Consider the following 21,473-nt stretch of genomic DNA (forward strand, 5'->3'; position numbering starts at 1 on the left):
ATTGGCGTGCCTGAGAACGTTCGAGCACTAAAGGGGATAGGACGAGGTTGGGGATAGGGTTTACCTAGCCACCCAGAGCTAACAGAGCAGACAGATTGATCCCACGACGAAAGGTGAGAGAGATTTGGTAGTTGGCAACTTTGTACTAGCCCACACTGCAAGTTTCAACATCACCCGAGATGGTGTTGTAAAACAAAAATGGAGTGTGATCTCCAAAAAGTGAGAGAGGTTATTGTAGGTCTCCACAACACGGTCTTGTAGGAACTAGAATCGCATCCATACCTCGCACGAGCTCCAAGATATGCCCCGTCAAAGATCGCAGCCCTATGGCATTTAGTGACCCTTGGGGACATTCTGGATTGGCGTGCTTGAGAACATTCGAGCACTAAAGGGGATAGGATGAGGTTGGCGATAGGGTTTACCCAACCATGCGAAGCTAACAGAGCAGACAGTTCGATCCCACGAGGAAAGGTGAGAGAGATTTGGCAGTTGGCAACTTTGTACTAGCCGACATTGCAAGTTTCAGCATCACCCGAGATGGCATTGTAAAATGAAAACGGAGTGTGATCTCCAAAAAGTGAGAGAGTTTATTGTAGGTCTCCAAAAAGAGTGTTTAAAAATGCAAAAACAGCGGGGGGTCCTTTGTATGGTTTGGGAGTTTGACCATTAAAACTAGAAATTGTCCTAGTAGTAAGTGTTGGTAATAGTTTTGAAATTTGATTGTTGAGTGTTGAGAAACCTCAAGTTTGGGATTTTTCTTGTTGGTTTGAGTCTATAATAACCATTTCCATCTGAAAAGTTGAGTGTTGAAACCATTTAAGAAGTATTTGCATAGTTTTCCCTAAAATTTGAGTGCATAAAAAGGGGTATGTGATTGCTCCCAAGGTGGATTTAGTGTTTTCTCCAAACAAGAGTTGCATTTTATGTTTGAAGTCATCTAATATAACCAAAGTGAAGGTGTTTGAACCATTTTGGGGTTCTAGAGACGTTGCAAAGTAAGAGTTCTAGAAAGCCCTAGGGTAAAGGGGCTAGAAAGGAGGGTTTTGTAAAAACCATTGTAAAGTTGATCATGAGACCAAAAAAATAAAAGAATCCTTGCATTTGAGTCGTTTCTTAAGACTTTTTTGGGTCATGGGAGTTCCAAAAGTTAAGGGATTGTGAGTTGCTTTGTAAATGGCCTCAAACTAGACCTAGTTGGCAGACTGAAATAGCCAGTTTTGAGTGATATTTTACAAAACAAGTGTAGTTGGTTTTGGAGTATATTTTAGAGTGAGGAAAAGGGTATTATAATCACCTAATAGTTTAGGAAGTTCTGTGGAAAATTTTGGAGAAAAAAACAAATTAGTGACTGGCAAGGGCTAGTTGGAACAAGCCTAGAAGAGGCAAAATTGAGAAAGTGTAAGAGATGAGTTGCTAACAGTGTGCAAGGAGTTGGAACATGTTAGATGAGATGTTTTGAGATGATTCAAGGTTTCCATAATGATAGGGATAGGATAGGGATATGGTCTTTGAATAGGGAGGTTTTAGTGAATGATATAGGCCCAAGAAAGTGCTTCATTGTTGATGAGGATGGAAAATAGGGATCTAAACCACAACCCACAAGTAGTGGATCAGAAGAAACAACTACTGTAGATGATACAAATATTGATGAGTTGTAAAGCGAGGGGGAGGAAATCACTATTGAATCCTTCCTAAAAATCAATGGCTTATTAGATGAACCAATTAACACTTTGTTGAGGAGTTATGGACAAAATATGAAGGGACTAGGTACAATTGCACCTAAAAATACCCAACCAGAAAACTTGAACCAGCCAGTGGACTATTATAGGAGATAAAACCTTGAGCATACAACAAACATTGATATTAGATTAAGCTTGATAATGCAAGATTCACAACCAGATTGGTTGTAGGAGGTTGTCACAAACCTTGGGTAACCAAATACTTGTGGGGATGAAAATGTTTCCCTTTTAATTCCATCCCCACCACATGTTGACCCCAAGGACGTCATCTAATGCTTTGCAAATGGTGGCAACCATAATGAAATAAATAGTTAACAATTTTTTGATACCCAGGCCCAAAATGACTATGATGGAGATGTTGATTTTATACGTTACATGCCACTAGACAGAAAACAACATAGTGGTTTACCCAGTAGATTCCTATAGCTACCAAAGAAAAGGATACAAAATTCTAAGGAACAAGAGAGACTAAGAAGTTATTTGAGGCTAATGCACTTTACATGAAGGAGAAGATCAGGAATAGGAAAGATGGGAGAGAGGAAAAGATTGCAAGAAATGAGATCTTAGATGCTGTAGAGAGGGGAAAATGAGTTGCGGAGAAGGTTGCACTAAAGGAATAGAAGAGGAAAGAAAGAGAGGATAATCTAAATGTTTGAAAGAGATATAGACCAAATATTGGAGGTGCACCTTCAACAACTATAGAAATTATATTTACAACACTAGTGGAAGGAGATGTAATTGCACTAGCCCTAGAATCAATTAGTATGCCCAACATACCTCTTCTCCCATAGCATAAATCAAATTCTGATATGTTCAATGCTCTAATCCCTAGATTAGGAAATATTCTTACTTAATAAGTGTAACCCCAAGCATTGTCACCATAGTTGGCAACAAATGGTGAGAGTCCCAATCAACTAGTGAAAAAAATGACTAAGTTGATGGAGCTGAATCCTACATTACACACATCTCTTAGTAGTGGACAGGAGGATGTTGGGATTGGGAGCATAGCACCTATTCCCTTTCCCAGTTTTATGGACAATTGATGGGAACTCAAGTAGATGGGAGAAATTCCAATTTTTTTGAAGCGATAAAGTTTTGTGATGTATTTAGAATATCTAAGATAGACTTATTTTTTATGTGAACTAAACCATTCTTACATTACTATTTAAATGTATTTGTATTGTTATAATAGTTTGATTGTTGGTCATGGTGTAAAATATGTAAAGTTTAGAAATATAAATAGTTCATCATAGAGATATTATAGAATTAATTTATTTTAAATAATAGAAATAATCATAACAAATAGATAGAAATAAAAAATAATAATTTTATACAAAAAGTTTTAATTTATTTTAAATAATTAAATAATAGAAACATCGTAGAATTAATAATTCAGTATAATCATAACAAATAGACACTAAACAATCCCAAATTCAAACATATGAAGGTCCAACTAGAATAATGACTTTAAATAACCAAATACCAAAGCCAAACAAAGGAAATGGGACTTTTACCTTAAATGAATAAATTACATGAAGAAGGGTGGCTGGCTGTTTGGAAATCTACTTATTTTTCTTCTCTCCCTCCTATCATCCAAGAGAACATGCAATGAAAGAAAAATATCGTCACAATAAGAAAATATGAAAAATATTGTTCTAGCTTTAAAAAGATTGGAGACATCAAAACATAAAATCTAGATTCTAAACAAATCAAAACATAAAATCTATGATTTAAACTAAATCTCATCACTTACGCATCATAACAATACGGTCCACCTTAGTCATGTGGACAGTCTTGGGGAAGAGGTTGCAACAATGTATTTGGATCCAGTTGATCACTCTTTCTCTCTCTCCCTCTCTCTGTATTCAATCTAATGAGCCAACTGAATCTGCTCGACATTTTAATGTCTCAAGTATTGCCTCGTGGTCTGACTCGCGAACTCTCCAAAGATTCTTATTATGTGGTTTTCCACCATATTTTATCAAGTGGACATTTGATGCGACAACAAGATTTGAATAATGAAGAATCTTCCTCTCTATTTTCCAATCCTTGAATAACCACAAGTTAGGGTTCTTCATAGAATATCATCTAAGCCATGTGCTGGTTACAACCACCACACCGACATGGTACTCTAAACCTTCACCATCTATAACCGAGTGATCCAATTTTTGTTTGGCTTGAACACAACGACACAAATAATAATCTGTCCCTTTTTCATTGTCTTCAGGTGCAATAACAGCAAAAACATGGCCTGCAGTGACAAATGTACAAAATGCGGTCATTAATTCAGAAAATACTTGCGTAAAAGTTATAAAGTTACATATTGAAATTACAAAGATATATAAATATATATATTACCAGGTTGCACTAGATCAGACAAGTGGTCAAAGTCAATAGACAATTCCATCTGTACCATTTCCAGTGCTTGTGGGGGACGATAGGTCAAAGTCAATAGACAATTCCATCTGTACCATTTAGATCGTGCTCTCCCTTTCCATGACCAGCCTCTGTGAAATTTCACATGTATTGAATTCTACACAACTTGTGCATCCTGCTCAACCAATAGAACATCCGTGCATTCTTGAATTGAGATGCACAATTGTCTGACCAAATAATGTGCTAACGATATGTGATGCCCCTGTTAGCTAAATCTCCATAAAATAGTTGAAAACAACCATGTACGAACTCCGTAGAATGTGATCGATCATCACTGATGTAAAAATGGTACTCCCTCAAAATCTTCCTATCATCCTCTGTACTTGTAGGTGAATGCATGAATGTTATGTGAACAAATATGGAAACCTGTTGAGAAGTATAATACTTTGCTTGCACCTCATTTTGTGGTTGTAGTGTGTAGTCCTCTGCGAAATCTACAACCGAAACAATGGTATCCAGTGGAAACGTATCCTTGCACAACTTGAATTGCAAATCTAGCCATCGAGCTCTATGGGTATGCCTTGCATACTCGTAAATAATATTTTCACGAAAAATCTTCATGAACTCATACACTGAAATCTTTTCAATGACTAAATCACATCTTTTACCATGTTTCCCATCTTTTAGAACATATGTCACTATCTTAAATTTTTCATAATCTACTATTTCATTTCCAATTGCATGTGTACTATCCATATGTTGACAAGTTGATAAAAGTTGCAAAGAACCACAAAATAAGCACGTACCATCCAAGCATGATGTCTTGTAAAATTGTTGGCCGTCCCTTATTTCACATAAAATGTTGGATATGAATTCCCTTGAAGATCTTGGTGGCTCATTTATGTCACAATCCTGCAAAACAAACTGAGTATGAAAAATTATGCATATATGCCTAATAACTCAAAATGGTTAGAAAATTCAATATGTATCCTACAACAACAAGTTGTGCGTGTGTGATTAATCTTCACATAAAAAGGTTTACCCATCTCAAAAAATCTTTGACTTATTCGAATTTGAGGATACATACCAATAAATTTTGCAAAAAATTGTGTCTGAGTTGTGTCCAAAAAATGTTTTGCATGTGGCTCGTGATTTTGGCTACCAATCCTCATTCTTACAACATCTCTTTGATTAGGAGAAACACGTGTGTTATTTTTCCAAAAATCTTCGATCAATGATTTCAAGGCTTCACTAATTTCTTTATCCTTTCGCGGTAGTCTACCGCTAAATGTCCATAACTCATTTTTTGTTGGATCTTCCAATCTCCCACGCCTTAGCATGGCTCTCCTTAGAGTACCTCTACCAATTTTTAATGTTTTGCTTGTCTTTCTCATGAGTCGAGCTTTCTTCATTTGGCTACTTACTATTGTTGATGTAAGTACTCATCTTGCGATATTACTATCTTTGGTGCGTGATTTAGAACCCACTTTGTCATAAGCATTCATTAGATTCTTTACAATATTTTTTTATTTGAATCATCCATCGTTCTTAGCCCAAGAATCTTCATGATAGGCCTATAATATTTAATTCATCAAAAAATAATCTCCACATACGATTAACTTTTCTTTGACAAGTACGCTTGCTAATCTTGTCAGGCATTGATTTCAAAATGTTACTATCAATATCAATCAAATATTTTGGTCTTCTAAAATGAATTCTAGAAGGTGTTATAATCTCTTCAATTCTCTCAACATTTTGAACATCAACATAAGGTTGAGTGTATTGCATACCTTGAACCGAAGATGATGTGCCTTGGCAATAAGATGCAAAAGATGGAATATCACCTACTTGATGTGTTGATGTTGTGCCTTCAACATGACATGATGGAGTGAGTATATCGTCGGATCTACAAATCGGTGTCTCTTCAACATGAGAGGACGATATGACTTCAACATTGGAAGATGGTGTAGTAGACGATATGGCTCCAACATTAGAAGATGGTGTAGCTTCACAATTCAATTGTCTTCTTGAGCGTAACAGTCTCATTCGTTCTCTTTGTCTTTTCAATTCTTCCTCTTTGTTTCTTGGTACCGGTGGTTCTTGATCCTCTTCGAAAGTCAATTCTTCATTATTGCTTTGCAATTTTCTTTGCTCACGTAGTAATTTCATTTTATCTCTTTTAATTGCCAAATCTCTCTCCCTATCTTCATTTGTTTGATTTTTTGGTTTCTTCCTTGGCATGATGATGATTTCTACATGTCAAATTATTCAAACATTTGAATTACTTAAAATGTGTAAATTACAAATTATTCAAATACATATAAAAATTATAATTATTTGAATGAATACACAATATATATATATAACGACTTGTCAAATTTCTAACCATTTCGAAATAACATTTCATTGAAACATACAAATTTCAATGAATTCACTATATATTAAACAACATGTCAAATTATAATCAAATTTGTATCTATATATCAACAAACAATATTTAAAATAGATTGCACTAACCTTTTCTATACAAGGAATATTCAAAAAGTCTTCAAATCGTGTATCCAATGATTGAATTTGGTGTTTGTTAGCTTCCAAAAGTGTTTGCCACCTTGAAATAGTGTTTGTTAGCTTGAAATAGTGTTTGCCACCTTGAAAGAGTGTTTGCTGTGTTGAAACCTGCGATTTTTGTCAGGATAACAGAGTACAGAATAGAACAAAAGCAGAGAATGAATGAAACGGGCCCCAAAGTTGCTTTTTGACCATTTTTAGGTGATTTCACATAGTGCGTACACGTTATAGTGTGTACGCACTATATGAGAACACATCACTCTCCACCCTCCCTACTCTCTCTCTCTCCCTATTCTCTCTCTCTTCCTACTCTCTCTCCCCTCTCCCATCCCCTACACACTCTCTCTCTCCCCTCTCCCATCCTTTACTCTCTCTTGCTCTCCCTCTCCCACCGCCTACTCTCTCTATCTCTCTCACCCTCTCTCCTCTCCCATCCCCTACTCTTTAGATCTCTCACACACACTCCCATCCTCCCTCTCCCACTTCTTACTCTCTCTCTCTCTGCCACCTCCTACTCTCTCTCACACTCTCTCCCATCCCCTACTCTCTCTCTCTCACACACTCCCATCCGCTACTCTCTCTCTCTCTCTCTCTTGGGGTACTCTCTCCCTCCCCTCTCCCATCCCCTAAACTCTCTCTTTTGCAGATACACACTCCCATCCCCCTCTCTCTCTCCCCTCTCCCATACCTTACTCTCTAGATCGCTCACACGCACTCCCATCCCTCTCTCTCCTCCTCTCCCACTCCCTCTCCCACTCCCTCTCCCACCACCTACTATCTCTCTCTCTCTCAAGTTCTCTCTCTCCTTCTCTACTCTCTCTCTCTCTCCCATCCCCTACTCTTACTCTCTCTCTCTCTCTCCAATCCCCAACTCTCTCTCACACTCTCTCCCATCCCCTACTCTCTCTGACACTCTCTCTCATCCTTTCACTCTGTCTCTCTCATCTCGTACTCTCTCTCCCTCTGTCACCTCCTACTCTCTCTCTCACTCTTTCCCATCCTTTCACTTTGTCTCTCCCATCTCGTACTCTCTCTTTTCCACCCCCTACTCTCTCTCACACTCTCGCACTCTCTCCTATCCCCTACTCTCTCTCTTTCACAGACACACATACACACACACACTCACACTCCCATCCCCCCTCTATCTTCTCTCCCATCCCCTACTCTCTAGATTTGTCACACGCACTCCCATCCCTCTCTCTCCTCCTCTCCCACTCCCTCTCCCAGGTCACCTACTATTTCTCTCTCTCAAGTTCTCTCTCTCCCTCTCTACTCTCTCTCTCCCATCCCCTACCCTTACTCTCTCTCTCGCCCATTCCCAACTCTCTCTCACACTCTCTCCCATACCCTACTCTCTCTCACACTCTCTCCCATCCTTTCACTTTGTCTCTCCCATCCCGTACTCTCTCTCTCTGCCGCCCCCTACTCTCTCTCTCTCTGCCGCCCCCTACTCTCTCTCTCACTCTCTCCCATCCTTTCACTCTATCTCTCCCATCCTTTCACTCTGTCTCTCCCATCTCGTACTCTCTCTCTGCCACCCCTACTCTCTCTCTCACTCTCTCCCATCCCCTACTCTCTCTCTCTCTTTCACAGACACACACACTCTTATCCCCCCACTCTCTTCTCTCCCATCCCCTACTCTCTACATCTGTCACGCACACTCCCATCCCCCCTATCTCTCTCCCTCTCCCTCTCCTACCGCCTACTAGATCTCTCCCTCTCTACTCTCTCTCTCTCTCTCCCATCCCATCCCTTACTCTCACTCTCTCTCTCTCTCCCATCCCCTACTCTCTCTCACACTCCCATCCCCTAATATCACTCTCTCTCTCCCATCCTATATGAGCTCTCTCCGCCACCACCTACTCTCTCTCACACTCTCACACTCTCTCCCATCCGCTACTCTGTCTCTCTTACACACATTCCCATTCCCCCTCTCTCTCTCTCTCCCTCTCCCACTCCCTCTCCCACTGCCTACTTTCTCTCCCCCATCCCCTACTCTCTCTCTCCTCTCTCCCATCCCCTACTCTCTCTTTCATAGACACACACTCCCATCCCCCCCTCTCTCTCTCCTCTCCCATCCCCTACTCTCTAGATTTGTCACACACACTCCCATCCCCCCTCTCTCTCCCTCTCCCAATCCCTCTTGCACCACCTACTATCTCTCTCTCTCTCAAGTACTCTCTTTCCCTCTTTACTTTCTCTCTCCCATCCCCTACTCTCTCTCATACTCTCTCTCTCTCTCTCTCTCTCTCTCTCTCTCTCTCTCTCACCCCCATCCTGTACAAGCTCTCTCTACCACCCCCTACTCTCTCTCAAACTCTCACTCTCTCCCATCCCCTACTCTATCTCTCTTATACGCATTCCCATTCCCCCCCCCCCCCCTCTCTCTCTCACTCCCTCTCACATTGCCTACTCTCTCCCATCCCCAACTCTATCTCTCTTACACACTTCCATTCCCCCTCTCTCTCTCCCTCCCACTCCCTCTCCCATCGCCTACTATCTCTCTCTCTCTCTCTCTCTCTCTCTCTCTCTCTCTCTCTCTCTCTCTCTCTCTCATCCCCTACTCTCACTCTCTCTCTTTGCCACCCCTACTCTCTCTCACACTCTCTCCCATCCCCTACTTTCTCTCTTACACACACTTCCATCCCCCCTCTCTCTCCCTCTCCCACTCCCTCTACCATTGCCTAATCTCTTTCTCTTCCATCCACCCTCTCTCTCCCTCTCCCACTCCCTCTGCCATTGCCTACTCTCTTTCTATCCCATCCCCTACTCTCTCTATCTCTCTCTCCCCTCTCTCATTCCCTACTCTCTCTCTTTCACACACACCCATCCTCCCTCTCTCCTCTCCCATCCTCTACTTTTTCTCTCACTCGCTCTCCCTCTCCCACTGCCTACTCTCACTCTCTCTCTCTCTCTCTCTACTCTCTCTCTGCTACCCCCTACCCTCTCTCACATTTTCACACTCTCTCTCTTTCTCTCTTACACACATTTCCATCCCCCCTCTCTCTCTCCCTCTCCCACTCCCTCTCCCATCGCCTACTCTCTCTTCCATCCCCTACTCTCTCTTCCATCCCCTACTCTCTCTCAAGCTACTCTATCTTCCCCCTCTCCCATTCCCTACTCTCTCTCTTTCACACACATGCACTCCCATCCTCCTCTCTCTCGCTCTTCCTCTCCCACTCCGTCTCCCACCACCTACTCTCTCTCTCCCCCATCCCCTACTCTCAATCTCTCTCTCCCAACTTGTACGCTCTCTCACACTTCCTCTCTCTCCCATCCCCTACTTTCAATCTCTCTCCCCCATCCCATACTCTCTCTTTGCCACCTCTACTCTCTCTCTCACACTTCCTCTCTCTTGCATCTTGTACTCTCTTTGCCACCCCTACTCTCTCACATTTCCTCTATCTCCTATCCTATACTCTCTCTACCACCCCTACTCTTTCTCACTTCCTCTCTCCCCTCTCCCATCCCCTACTTTCTCTCTATCTCTCTCACACACACAAATAGCCATTCCCTCACCCCACCCCCCAGCTCTCTCTTGGTTTTGGTTTGCAATTTAGGTCTCAATAGTGCGTGCGCACTATCTTGAATTCAGTAGCGTTTTAATAGGGCGCGCGCGCTATTCAAAGCTTTGCATTAAAACTAAGCCTAAGGCTTGGTTTTGCCTTGGAGATCCAACCCAAAGGTTTGGAGTTTATAAACAGGTCTGAGACATGTTTTCCAGCAAACATACAAAAAATGATTGATTTTTCTTGTGTGCTCCCCTTCAAGATTCCTCGTGGTTGGGTATCGATAAGATCAGGTTACATAACATTATAGGTCTCTGTGTTAGCTATCTAACCATATAATTTATTTTTAATTTGAACTATTTTAAGTCTTTCATCTATAATTTATTTTGAATGTATGTTCATTTTTTGTCAAAAACCACCATGTACTAATTGGGTTGTAGATTTTAGCTCATTCATCAAATTTTGTAACAACTTAGTTTTTTAGAAACTAGACTCCATTCTACACACTTTGAAAAAAAGAAGTTTTGATTTTAGATTAGTTTTCAATCATTTCTAGGGGGAGCACACAGATATTTCACGTTTTTGGGATGGGTCTAATTTAAAAATTCATTAAAAAAAAAATACACATTATAAAATTACCCGAAAAATCTGGGATAAACTACATAGTGTTAGGTAACTTTTGACTGGAGTGATTAAAGAATTTCAAAAAAAAAAGTTAAAATTTTAGGGGGGCCACACTTTGTACTATGTTATGTTTTTTTGGAATAAACAGTACCACTTTCTGTGGCCCCCTTTTTTGAGGACCTAAAACTAAACCATTTTGAAAAAAAATTAGTAGTTTAGAAACTAGATTCAAAGGACTACGACTTTTGTTTTTGTCATATCTTAAAATTTTGAGCATAACTATCTTCAAATTCTTGTTGAAGTCCAGAATTTTCTGATTTCAGGAAAAAGGTGTCCACTTATACCCCCCTTTTGGCACCACAACTTGGTGCACTTACCCATGTTGGTCATCCAATTTTGAATATTCTTGCATCTAAAGATTACCTCTTATTATTCATTACATGGTGTACATATGCACATCTATCATCTACACATGTGGCTGATTTCTCATGTGTTTAGTGCCCTGTGTCAATGGGCATGTCTCAGGCCATAATGAACTGTGTAAAACTAATAGAACCCGCAAGTTAGTTCTAGTTGTGCATACCAACATCTGAACCTCAATTCACTACATTGATCATTTGCACCTCTTATACAAGGATCATTAATAATTATCTGATAAAGTTTTGAACTCAGATCTTTGATTCTAATTGAGATTTGCAATTGAAGGTTTCTAGCCGGATTTAGTACCTTGAATCTAAACTAGGAATCACAAACTTGAAAACTTGCACTGTTTAAGACCATTTGTATCGAATTGAAACACCAAAAATGTATCTTGGACCTTTGGATTTTGATGTTGAACTAAATTTTGCACGTGTACTCTTAGACTTATTAACCTGAAGTTTTAGACTTGAGCCTTGGAGTTAGACTTTGATCTACACTCTTGAGCTAATGAAGTTGAACTAATGCTTTGATTTCTAATATTTTGGACCATTACTTCTACACTTCAATCCTTGAACTTTTAAAGGTGGGCCCTTGATAAATTTAAAATTTGAACTCAAACTTGAATTCTCGAACCGGTCAAATCTGCATTTTGAACTTTGAACTTCGAACCTTGAGGTTCAAGTTCAAGTTCAACATAGGCATAGAACACTGCTTCTTCACAAATCAAACTTTACTAAGGAGTTGTTAGTAACAAAACCCACAAGAAACAAAAATAATTTCTCTGTTACAGAGTTTTGAACCTTGGGTTTCGAAAGCATGCTTACACAAATGATAATGATTTCACATTGACAAATAAAATGACAATAAAATTAAGGTAGTCTTAGTTAATACAAAATTTAGACATAAAAATATTCTAATTCAAAGCACAATAATTTTTCCCTTCAAAAACACAAGAAAGCACATTAATATACATTATTTATTTCCTAAAAAATTATTAACACCAACTATTAGCAAAGTAGAATAAACTATTAGAAATTTACAATGAATTCTTCTTATATTCTTCTTCTAATGTATTTCATACTTGTATACTATTTTTAAATGAAAAAGTCAATAATTAGATACAAATATTTCTATCCTTTTATTTATTTATGAGAAGTCCCTTTCTATGAATAAAGTAATATATTTGTTACATATTCACAAAAAAGAGGCCAAGGATACAAGATCATCCCGCAAAAGTTCACACGGACTAGAAACAACAACTATTTCTATCTATTTTAAAGAATGAGATCTTATTTTTAATTAATAATAATACAACATTAGAACACAACTTATTTCATTATTGAAACTTAATAATCATGGTAAGGCAGGGTCCGATGGGAGGGGCTTGAGATCTATTTTTGCGGAGCGGGTGGTTCCATGATAATATTTTAGAGGGGGCTAAAGCTTTAATTGGAATATTTCCTACAAAATAGGAGCTCCGAATTTTTAGCCTTTTCAAGTTGAGCGGGTGAAAATGGGGTGGGGCTAGATTTAGCCCCACCACCTTAGGGAAGATTTCCACTATTTGTCAATCGTACTCTTCATTTTCCCACCAAAAATGAAATAATCTCACTAAACAAATTTATGAAGAAATATATTTTTTTTATTTTCAAATCTCAGGAGACAATCATCTTCCTTGAATTTAGGGGCTAATTTTTAAAGCAGATTCACATATAAATCCATATGCCTAAAAAATCTCAACAGCACCCACTCTGCTGTTAAGAATGCGGGTGCCCATGGGACCCTAGCCTAAGAGTATCTTGCATAAGCGCCCCGCTTCCTGTTACTACATCCCCGCAAAATGCATTTAGAAACGCGGTTTAAGTTCTGTTTTCCGCGAAGGTTCATATTTTTGTTCCCTTTTCCACGAAATTCCGCGCTATTCAGTACAATTGATCTACTTAATTGTTGTCTTGCTTTTGCAAAGCGACTTAATCATTCTGCGTTCTTCATTTCAACTGTGTTCTGGGTGCTTTGGATATCAAAACATTGGCGAAATGGCGTACAATTGATCTACTTAATTGTTGTCTTGCTTTTGCAAAGCGACTTAATCATTCTGCGTTCTTCATTTCAACTGTGTTCTGGGTGCTTTGGATATCAAAACATTGGCGAAATGGCGTGGGAGGGTTTGGTACTCGACTGTCTGTCCAAGGTCTTCTTTTACCGACCTCAAAATTTCAGGTACAACTCATCCCAGTGTAACAATTTATCTCATGCTGTTGTTGCTAAGCTCACTCCATACTCTGCAAATAACTGGTCTATTCTGAGCCCTACAAAAGAGATTTGCTTCACCAAAAGCAGGCTCTGCAGCACCTCAAAATTAGGGCCCGAAGGAAAGAAAATTATGCAAAGGGCTTGGGAAGAAGTTTATCGTGTAGTAAAAGAAGCAGAATTCTATCTCAGACGGTGCTCAGGGGAAAAGTGGTGGATCAAATCCATTTCCTTGTCCACCACTGGAGAGGCCTACGCCATTCACATTCACGACCTTGCTTGGTCTGTGCTCTGTTTACATCTCAATCTTCTAAGTTGCCAGGGTCAAACTGATGAGACCTGCACAGCAGCAGCCTACACAATAATGGGGGATTTCCATGCAGAAATGTGCAATACGATGAGGATTCACGACGAGTATGAAGATAAGAGCCGATTGATTACTATTTTCCAAGAGATGTTGAAGGGTTGTGAAGAAATGAGTATGAGTGCCGAAGACAAATCCAAGTTGGGGATTGCAAGATTTATGTCGAGAAAGCTGCAAGCAACCATTCGAAATGAACCCGCTGTTAAAGACAATCACGTGTCTCCGTGGTTGCAAATTGATCCCAAAGATTTAAATCCCACAGTCAGAGTTATTGGGGAGGGTAATTGTAAAATATACGAGGGCTCATGGCTTGGAGTAAAGGTTGCTGTGAAGGAGATCTGCTGGTATGGCGAGGTTATCGACTCCTCTCTGCTAGAGGAAATTACCGTTCATGCAAAGTTGCAGAGCCCTTTCATTGTTCCACTGATAGGTGTGTGTTTGAAAGAAAGATGTTGCTATCTTGTCATGGAATTCGTCAGCTTCAGCTTGCATAGATTCTTGAAAGATCGGCTGAAAGGAGAGAGAGCCCCTTTGCCTCTACCTGTTGCAGTGGACACGATGCTTCAAATTTCAAGGGCAATGGAGTACCTTCACAGCCAACGAATTATGCATATGGATCTGAAAGCATCTAATGTCCTCATACAGCCTTCTGAAGTACCAGAATTAAGAGCCTATGGGTATGGGAGAGTTAAGCTTTGCGATTTTGGAGAATCTCGTTTGAGGCTTTCTAGTTTCCGACATCCAGAATTCACGAGGGGAACTTGTTACTGGAGGGCGCCAGAAGTCTTCCAGTACCCACAAAAGGGTTTTGAAGAAGATTTGGGGATTTTAAAGCAATATACTTATAAAGCAGATGTATATAGCTTCGCCATGACTTGTTACGAGATACTAACAGGGAAGGTGCCGTTTGAGGGAGTGGATGAGAAGAATGTCTACGGATTGATAGTAAAAGGCAAAAGACCCAGTTTGCCGCCTTGGTGTCCATCGGTCCTAGCTGATTATATCCAAAAATGTTGGGATACTGATCCGGACTGCCGTCCTAAGTTTAGGCATGTTTCATATTTTCTGAGATACATGAAGTTCTTGCTGATGGGAGCGAACAACTCTCGTCACTGGGACTCCTTAACTGCTATTTTCAAAAACTTTAATGTAGATAAATTTGTCATGTTTGATGAAGAAGAAGAACAAGGATCAGACGAGACCCTGATAATCAGAGCTCTAGACGGAAATTTTCCTGATTCTTTTCAGCCCTGCCCGGTTTCTCAGCAGAGCATCCAACCCTTAAGTCTGCAAGTCAAAATTTTTGTGAGCCTTCCTGATTACATTCAGCAATATTCCTACAAAGAAATGCAAAGTGCTACAGAAGATTTTTCTAGGAATGTTTCAGGAGTATCAGGTTTGATGTGGAAGGGCGTTCTGTCTGATGGGACTCACGTAACTGTGAAAAAACAGCGATTGGAAATTTCAATGAAGGAGATAAGCATCCAGTGGCAACTGCATCATCCCAACGCTGTTCGCTTGCGGGGGGTTTCAGCAGGTATGGAAACCTTTCTAGTATATGATCATATGGTATTGGGCTCGCTTGCAGGACAACTTTTTCGTCCCAGGAGTATTCTTGACTGGAACATAAGGAAAAAAATCGGCATCGCCATAGCACGCTTCCTTTCTTATCTCCATGATAACAATGGAAAAGGGTTTTTGAATATCCATCTAAAATGCTGTGACATACTCCTTGATGAACGGTTTACCCCCAAGTTTAGTGGCTTTCTTTCTGTAAACCCAATAGATATGAATTCCAGATTGATGTCTTCTTCAGAGCAACAAAATTTACATTTGGCATTACAGTACGAAAAATTCAGGAACATTCAGGATTTTGGAATTATCTTACTAGAGCTGTTACTGGGTCGCAAATGGGAAAGCATTAGAGAATCCTTGCAATCCATCATTAATTCGATGGAGACACAAGGATGGGAATGCATCTCAAGGTGGTTAGAGGAAGAATTGCAGGGGCGGGTGGATGAAGAAGAGGGAATTAAATGGTTGAAGCTTGCCTTAAGCTGTTTTGCCAGGTCTCCCTTCGAAAAACCATCGATGAACAAAGCAGTTCTCGTGATGAAAGGATTGAAGGAGTTTTCTGAATTGCCAGCTAGCAGGAGCCTCAACGACCTCACACCTAGCCAAATACTCTACATAACTTCGGTCAAACTAGAACAAGACACTGGTATGACGGAGATGAGAGTTGCCTGGACAATGGTCAATAATGGCATTCAGAAATCAATTAGGAATACTTCCTCCTCCAAGCGCGAGCAGAAGGGCCTGTTTGGATACGTTTAGGGAATTAAGAAAGGGGTTATTGTCAGTTTTGAAACCAGTCTCGACTCTCAAGTTTCAACCATGTAAACTTGACACAGATCAGTTTGATTTACTTACCCCTCTTCATTTTACTGTGGATAAGAATTCTAGACTGGTTTAGGACCGATAGAATTTCGTGCTTGCACTCTGTTACATCAGAGAGTTTAGCCTCCAGAAATGTAGGGCTTTTTAAAAAAAGTACTGTATAAAATAACACAAAATAAAGTGGCAAGTAGAATCCCCGATGAGAATGTGCGTTTGCCTAATTTGCTTTAGTGCAGTACACCAAACCAAAAAGTGGTATATATAGCATAGAGCAGCATTGGCGAATATGAACAATTATCTGTCACGAAATTGACATCGATATTATTGGTGAGAATGGTCTTTCCATCAGTGGTTATTTACTCCCATAATGATTTGGGATATAAATTGTTTCTCAAAGTTTGTATTGCACATAATAAAAAATTAGAGGCACTGGAAATCATAATTTTAGCCACATTTTGATATCGAATGTATCTCATCGCTATAGATTTCTTTTCCACCACTTTCCGTTAAATTAAAATTCTTCCAACAAACAATATCGAGAACGTTAATCCTTTTCCTCTATTACATGTTGGACTTGTCGGAAATCGTTTTGGGATCATTATCCCTCTTTTCCGGACATTGCAGGTACTGTTAATATTTTTGACAGAATAGTTGTCGACAGTAGGTCAATTATGAAATTGAGAGAATTTTTTGGTAAAAGACGGCAAGAGATAAAAGAGGAGAATGTTTTTGCAACCATAGAGTTTTGATGAGAATAGAAACAATATTGCAGCAAACAGCAGGTTTCAGTTTTGTAAACAAAGAAGGGAGTGTATGCAGCAGAACCAAATTGTATAGGAGTATAAATTGGTGATGCAGTACAAGGTAGGAGAATTCTTAAAGGAGATGTCCTAGTCTCTAGCAAATAATCACACAATGGAAATTCTGCAACAATGTAGAATTTGAAAGTAAATCACAATAATTTATTCATAGACATAACTGATTACATGCAATGTGTCGGGCTGTAAGGTCTCCCTGTTTACGGCTAAATACAAAGCAAGTAATAATTCTGCAAGATCCCTCAAGATCCCATCCAAAGCTTAGTTAGTCCAAATCCACACTCTTGTATAAACCTCCAAAGAAGATTCAACTGGTACTCGCAAGTCCACCAAGCAATCTCCTTGTTTCTTGAGCCTCAGCTATTAGCCCTACTCAAAATTCACTCCTCTACCACCTTCTCTTCTCCAAGATGGATGAATAAAATGACTAAAAGGTTCACCACAACCCGTACTTATACCAACCTAAGCTACAAGTCAGTCCAGTAGGCTACACACTAAATATCCTTTACATTAAAAACTTGAAGAGTCACAAGTCAACCTCCACTAGAAATTAAATACCAAATGTCTTTAAAGGCTTACAATACTTATTAAATAGATCAAACACAATTAACCAAGACCCAAATAGGTCCATTCAACTCCACTAAAATCCCTTAATAATGCAGGATAGCCAACTATCCCGAGATGCTCCTGCATCAATTGGTGTGCAACTTAGATAGTTGCAAAAAACAACAATGTGGAGAAGCTCCACATAATTGTACAAATTTTGCAATCTGTGTTTGAAATATATTTTTTAATGTAGTTTTTTCTAATTAAATGACATAATTTATTTGCCTCCACCCGTGTCATTGTGTCTGGTTGTTTGATCTGAGCGGCACTCGGAGTCATTATGTTTGTGTTTTGAGTTTTTATTTGGATTTTTCCTCCATCAATGAAGTGACCCAAAGTTTTCCCAAATCAGGGAGTTGGCTTGGCTAAATTTGTTTGTCACTATGTTAGTTTCTATATATGAGATATATTGATTTTTAAGTCTCCTAATTCGAAGATGTATACAAATTCCATTGATCCTAGATCTTAATCCCCAACCTGTGTATACAAACCCCAAATGAAGTACAAAAGTGGTAACCCCATATAATCCAACTACTTACTTTGATCAAGGGTCGACTTATCCTATAATTGGTTTGTCTTGTGCATACAAGCAAGGAAAATACATTTTATTGAATTAACAACATTTTCAATTAGGGAAATAGGAGCAATATCATTTGAAGAAGTTCTCTATTCAAGCTCATTTGTTGCCACAATACATTTTTGCACTCTGTTGCTACACAATTTAATGAAAAATTCAAGGATGGGAGGAATCCCAACATTTTGAAAGATGGTGTTTTTCTTGAAGTCTAATTACCAGGAACATCATGAGATGTGAAGCAAATTGTAGAGATTGAAAAAAAAATCTAGAATGATGAGACAATTTTACACTCAAGTAAGGCAATAAGACTAACTATTGTATTCAACTTTATGCTATGGAAAGCCATCGAGATGTTGGTCTCACTTTGGAAAGATTACAACCTCAACAATATATGACTATGTGATGGAAAGCCATCGAGATGTTGGTCTCACTTTGGAAAGATTGCAACCTCGACAATATATGTCACATAACTAAATTATGGAAGACAAAGAAGTTCGTCAACACACTCAAAGGTTGAATCTACATATTGAGAGAACAAATAATTTCTATTAATTTAATATGAAAAAGGGACATGTTTCAACCAATATGTTGAATGTAATACATTTCTTCATAACAAGGAAGAGTGCCAACCACACTATCAAATGTCATCACAATATATCACATAAATTATTACACCAATATCTTTAATAACTTTGACAACCAACCACTAATAATTATGAAGAATTTTGACCAACAAGAACCAAATGTACATGACACAGATTTCATAGGAGTCATCGGTTGACTGACATAAGTTTACAATATCATACATTAGATCAACTGGTTGATAACAATACAAAACATAATATGTTAAACATTAAAACCTTTCTAATAGGAGCTCTACACACATGTTCCATACAAAACATCAAGGTGTCAGAATATCGTACAAGTGCATTTCTACCCAAACACAAAGTTGTTAAGCTCCCTAAGAATCTTTCCTATCATGAGAGACACCAAGCCTAGTTTGAAGAAGTCTAAAAAAAAAAAATTAAGAGGAGTAATGGAATTGTGTATCAATATGTAAATATATATGAGTACATCTCAAACAATGCAACCAAGATCATGAATGCACCATTTGCACGCATCATGAATAAGCAAACAACATCATCATTCATGTTAGGCTAGCTTAAATTAGTTCAAGGTTTCAATTTTTATCTCAAACATATAGAAACACAAGAATGCATTCATTGCATAAAAACCTAAAGAGAACATATTGCACATAGGAATTCCAAAATCAAAGTAATAAACACATGACAACTTTCACTTCCACTCAATTATTTATATAGTGAGTGAAAGTCATATAATGTTGCATCACTATAAAAGCATCTCTAATAATGAGGTGATAGATGTAGATGAACCACTATAGCATCTTGTTACGTCAAAGGCAGTTCATATTTGAAATGAATGACCTGACTTTCCAAATCAATGATCAGTGCACAATGAGAGGCATGCAAGATGATTAAAATGTTAAGTACCACTAGATTGTGCAATAATTATTTCTTACATTTGTCAGAATGATTTATGTCTAAATGATGGGCACTGTCTATGCAACAACTTATTTGCACTCAAGTAAAAATTTATGTTGCTGACAAACATTAGTGTGTTAGCATACATGTTAGCTAATTATAAGTGTTTGCAAATTACTAACACATATTAATACAATTAGCTAACATATATGCTAATACACTAATGTTTGTTAGCAACATAATTTTTTTATTAAGATGCAAATAAGTTGCTACATACACCGTGCGCCGTATTGGTCCATTATTTCTGTCTTTTCCTATCCTTTTTTTAACCATTTCTAATTTGCCTACTAACTTGGGATGTGCGATGGACGATTTGCAATACGTTCGAGTGCTTTGCAAGATAATTAGAATGATCTGAGTCATACATTTAACAGCTATCGTCATTGTATATCTTTTGTTTTCTTCCGCAACATGATAATCATGGAGACACCTTCAAATCAGATTGAGACACGTGAGATGTGATATTGTATAAATAATCTAGCAATCACATCACAAGTTGCGGTCAAATTGCAGACCTAGAGACTATCCAAACCAAGCTCGCATCAACGGTGACATGTTTATATTTGTAAGCCTATACTACCTTTTTAACTTTCAATTAACATCAACTAGAAAGATGCCATCAAGGGAGTTCTCGATTCCATGCGTCAAGTTGAGTTGTTGTTGCTGATACAACATACCATAAGAAACGAAACAAAATGTTCATTGAATCTACACAAAATAAAGATACCTACCAATATAGTTGGATCGCATGCACTTGAAGCCATGTTTTTCTATTGAATGGATGAGGCTTTAATACACATTGAAAGGAGTTTTTGGAAAGGTCAAGCTTTGATTAATATTATACTATATGAAGGTTGCAATAATAAAAATATTAAACTTTTTAATTGATAAAAATATTAATATAATATAATTTATTGTCAATAATTTTGTTAATTTATGCCAAATAAATGACATAGAAATAACTTTTAAATATAAGAAAATTGTAGAACTTGTTTTTGCATTATTGTATTTATTAAAATTTAAAATATGAAAATTATTTTAATTCATTGAATGGATAATAGATGCAAATACATTCTAATTTTAAACTCATTTCATCTATTGTTTTACTCATACAAACATTAAAGAGTTCAACTAGTGTCAACTTGCATTCATCTTTACATATTACTAATTAATCAAACATTCACTATGTTTTTCAACCTTCGGAAACAAAATATGTTAATATCTAATTCAATAACTTTCTACAAGGTGAAGTAAGAAGTGTGTATTGCCTTAGTCTCAAGTAAAAATTTCTAGGTAGATTTCTAATCTCAAATTATAGAAAAAATAATAAAATCTAAATTTAAAATATCAATTGCAATAAAATAAAAATGTGTTTTTATTTATTTAGTACAAATACAAAAGAATACAAGATCTAGATATCTAGATTCTATTCAACATATTCAAATTAATACTTCATATTGTTATTTTTATTTACTTATTCCTCTACTTATACTAGCAATACAAATCACCACATTCAAATTCCATAAAAATTTGATATTTAAGGCGCTGGGTTGACAACAACCCAATGTATTTCTTTCTTGTTTTTATTAGATTCTCATTTATGTTATTTTCCCAAGTGATGTAATAGATACTTTAGAAACTTGTTGTAAAGGTTTCTTTATTT

General features: G+C 38.1%; 1 protein-coding gene across 1 annotated transcript; it reads left to right on the plus strand.

Annotated features, from left to right (window-relative positions):
* The first annotated feature begins 13,140 nt into the window (after positions 1-13,140).
* On the plus strand, positions 13,141-16,689 carry LOC149568789 (uncharacterized). Its single transcript, XM_089821679.1, has one exon. The coding sequence runs from the start codon at positions 13,389-13,391 to the stop codon at positions 16,182-16,184; it is 2,796 nt and encodes a 931-aa protein (XP_089677805.1). The 5' UTR covers positions 13,141-13,388; the 3' UTR covers positions 16,185-16,689.
* The last annotated feature ends 4,784 nt before the right edge of the window (positions 16,690-21,473 follow it).

The sequence above is a fragment of the Cupressus sempervirens genome, chromosome 3, assembly GCF_028749045.1.
Source record: "Cupressus sempervirens isolate cs-2001-9-10 chromosome 3, ASM2874904v1, whole genome shotgun sequence".
Taxonomy (NCBI): Eukaryota; Viridiplantae; Streptophyta; class Pinopsida; order Cupressales; family Cupressaceae; genus Cupressus; species Cupressus sempervirens.

Excerpts from the sequence above, each read along its gene's own strand:
- LOC149568789 (XM_089821679.1), top strand. The coding sequence starts at position 13,389 with ATGGCGTGGGAGGGTTTGGTACTCGACTGTCTGTCCAAGGTCTTCTTT.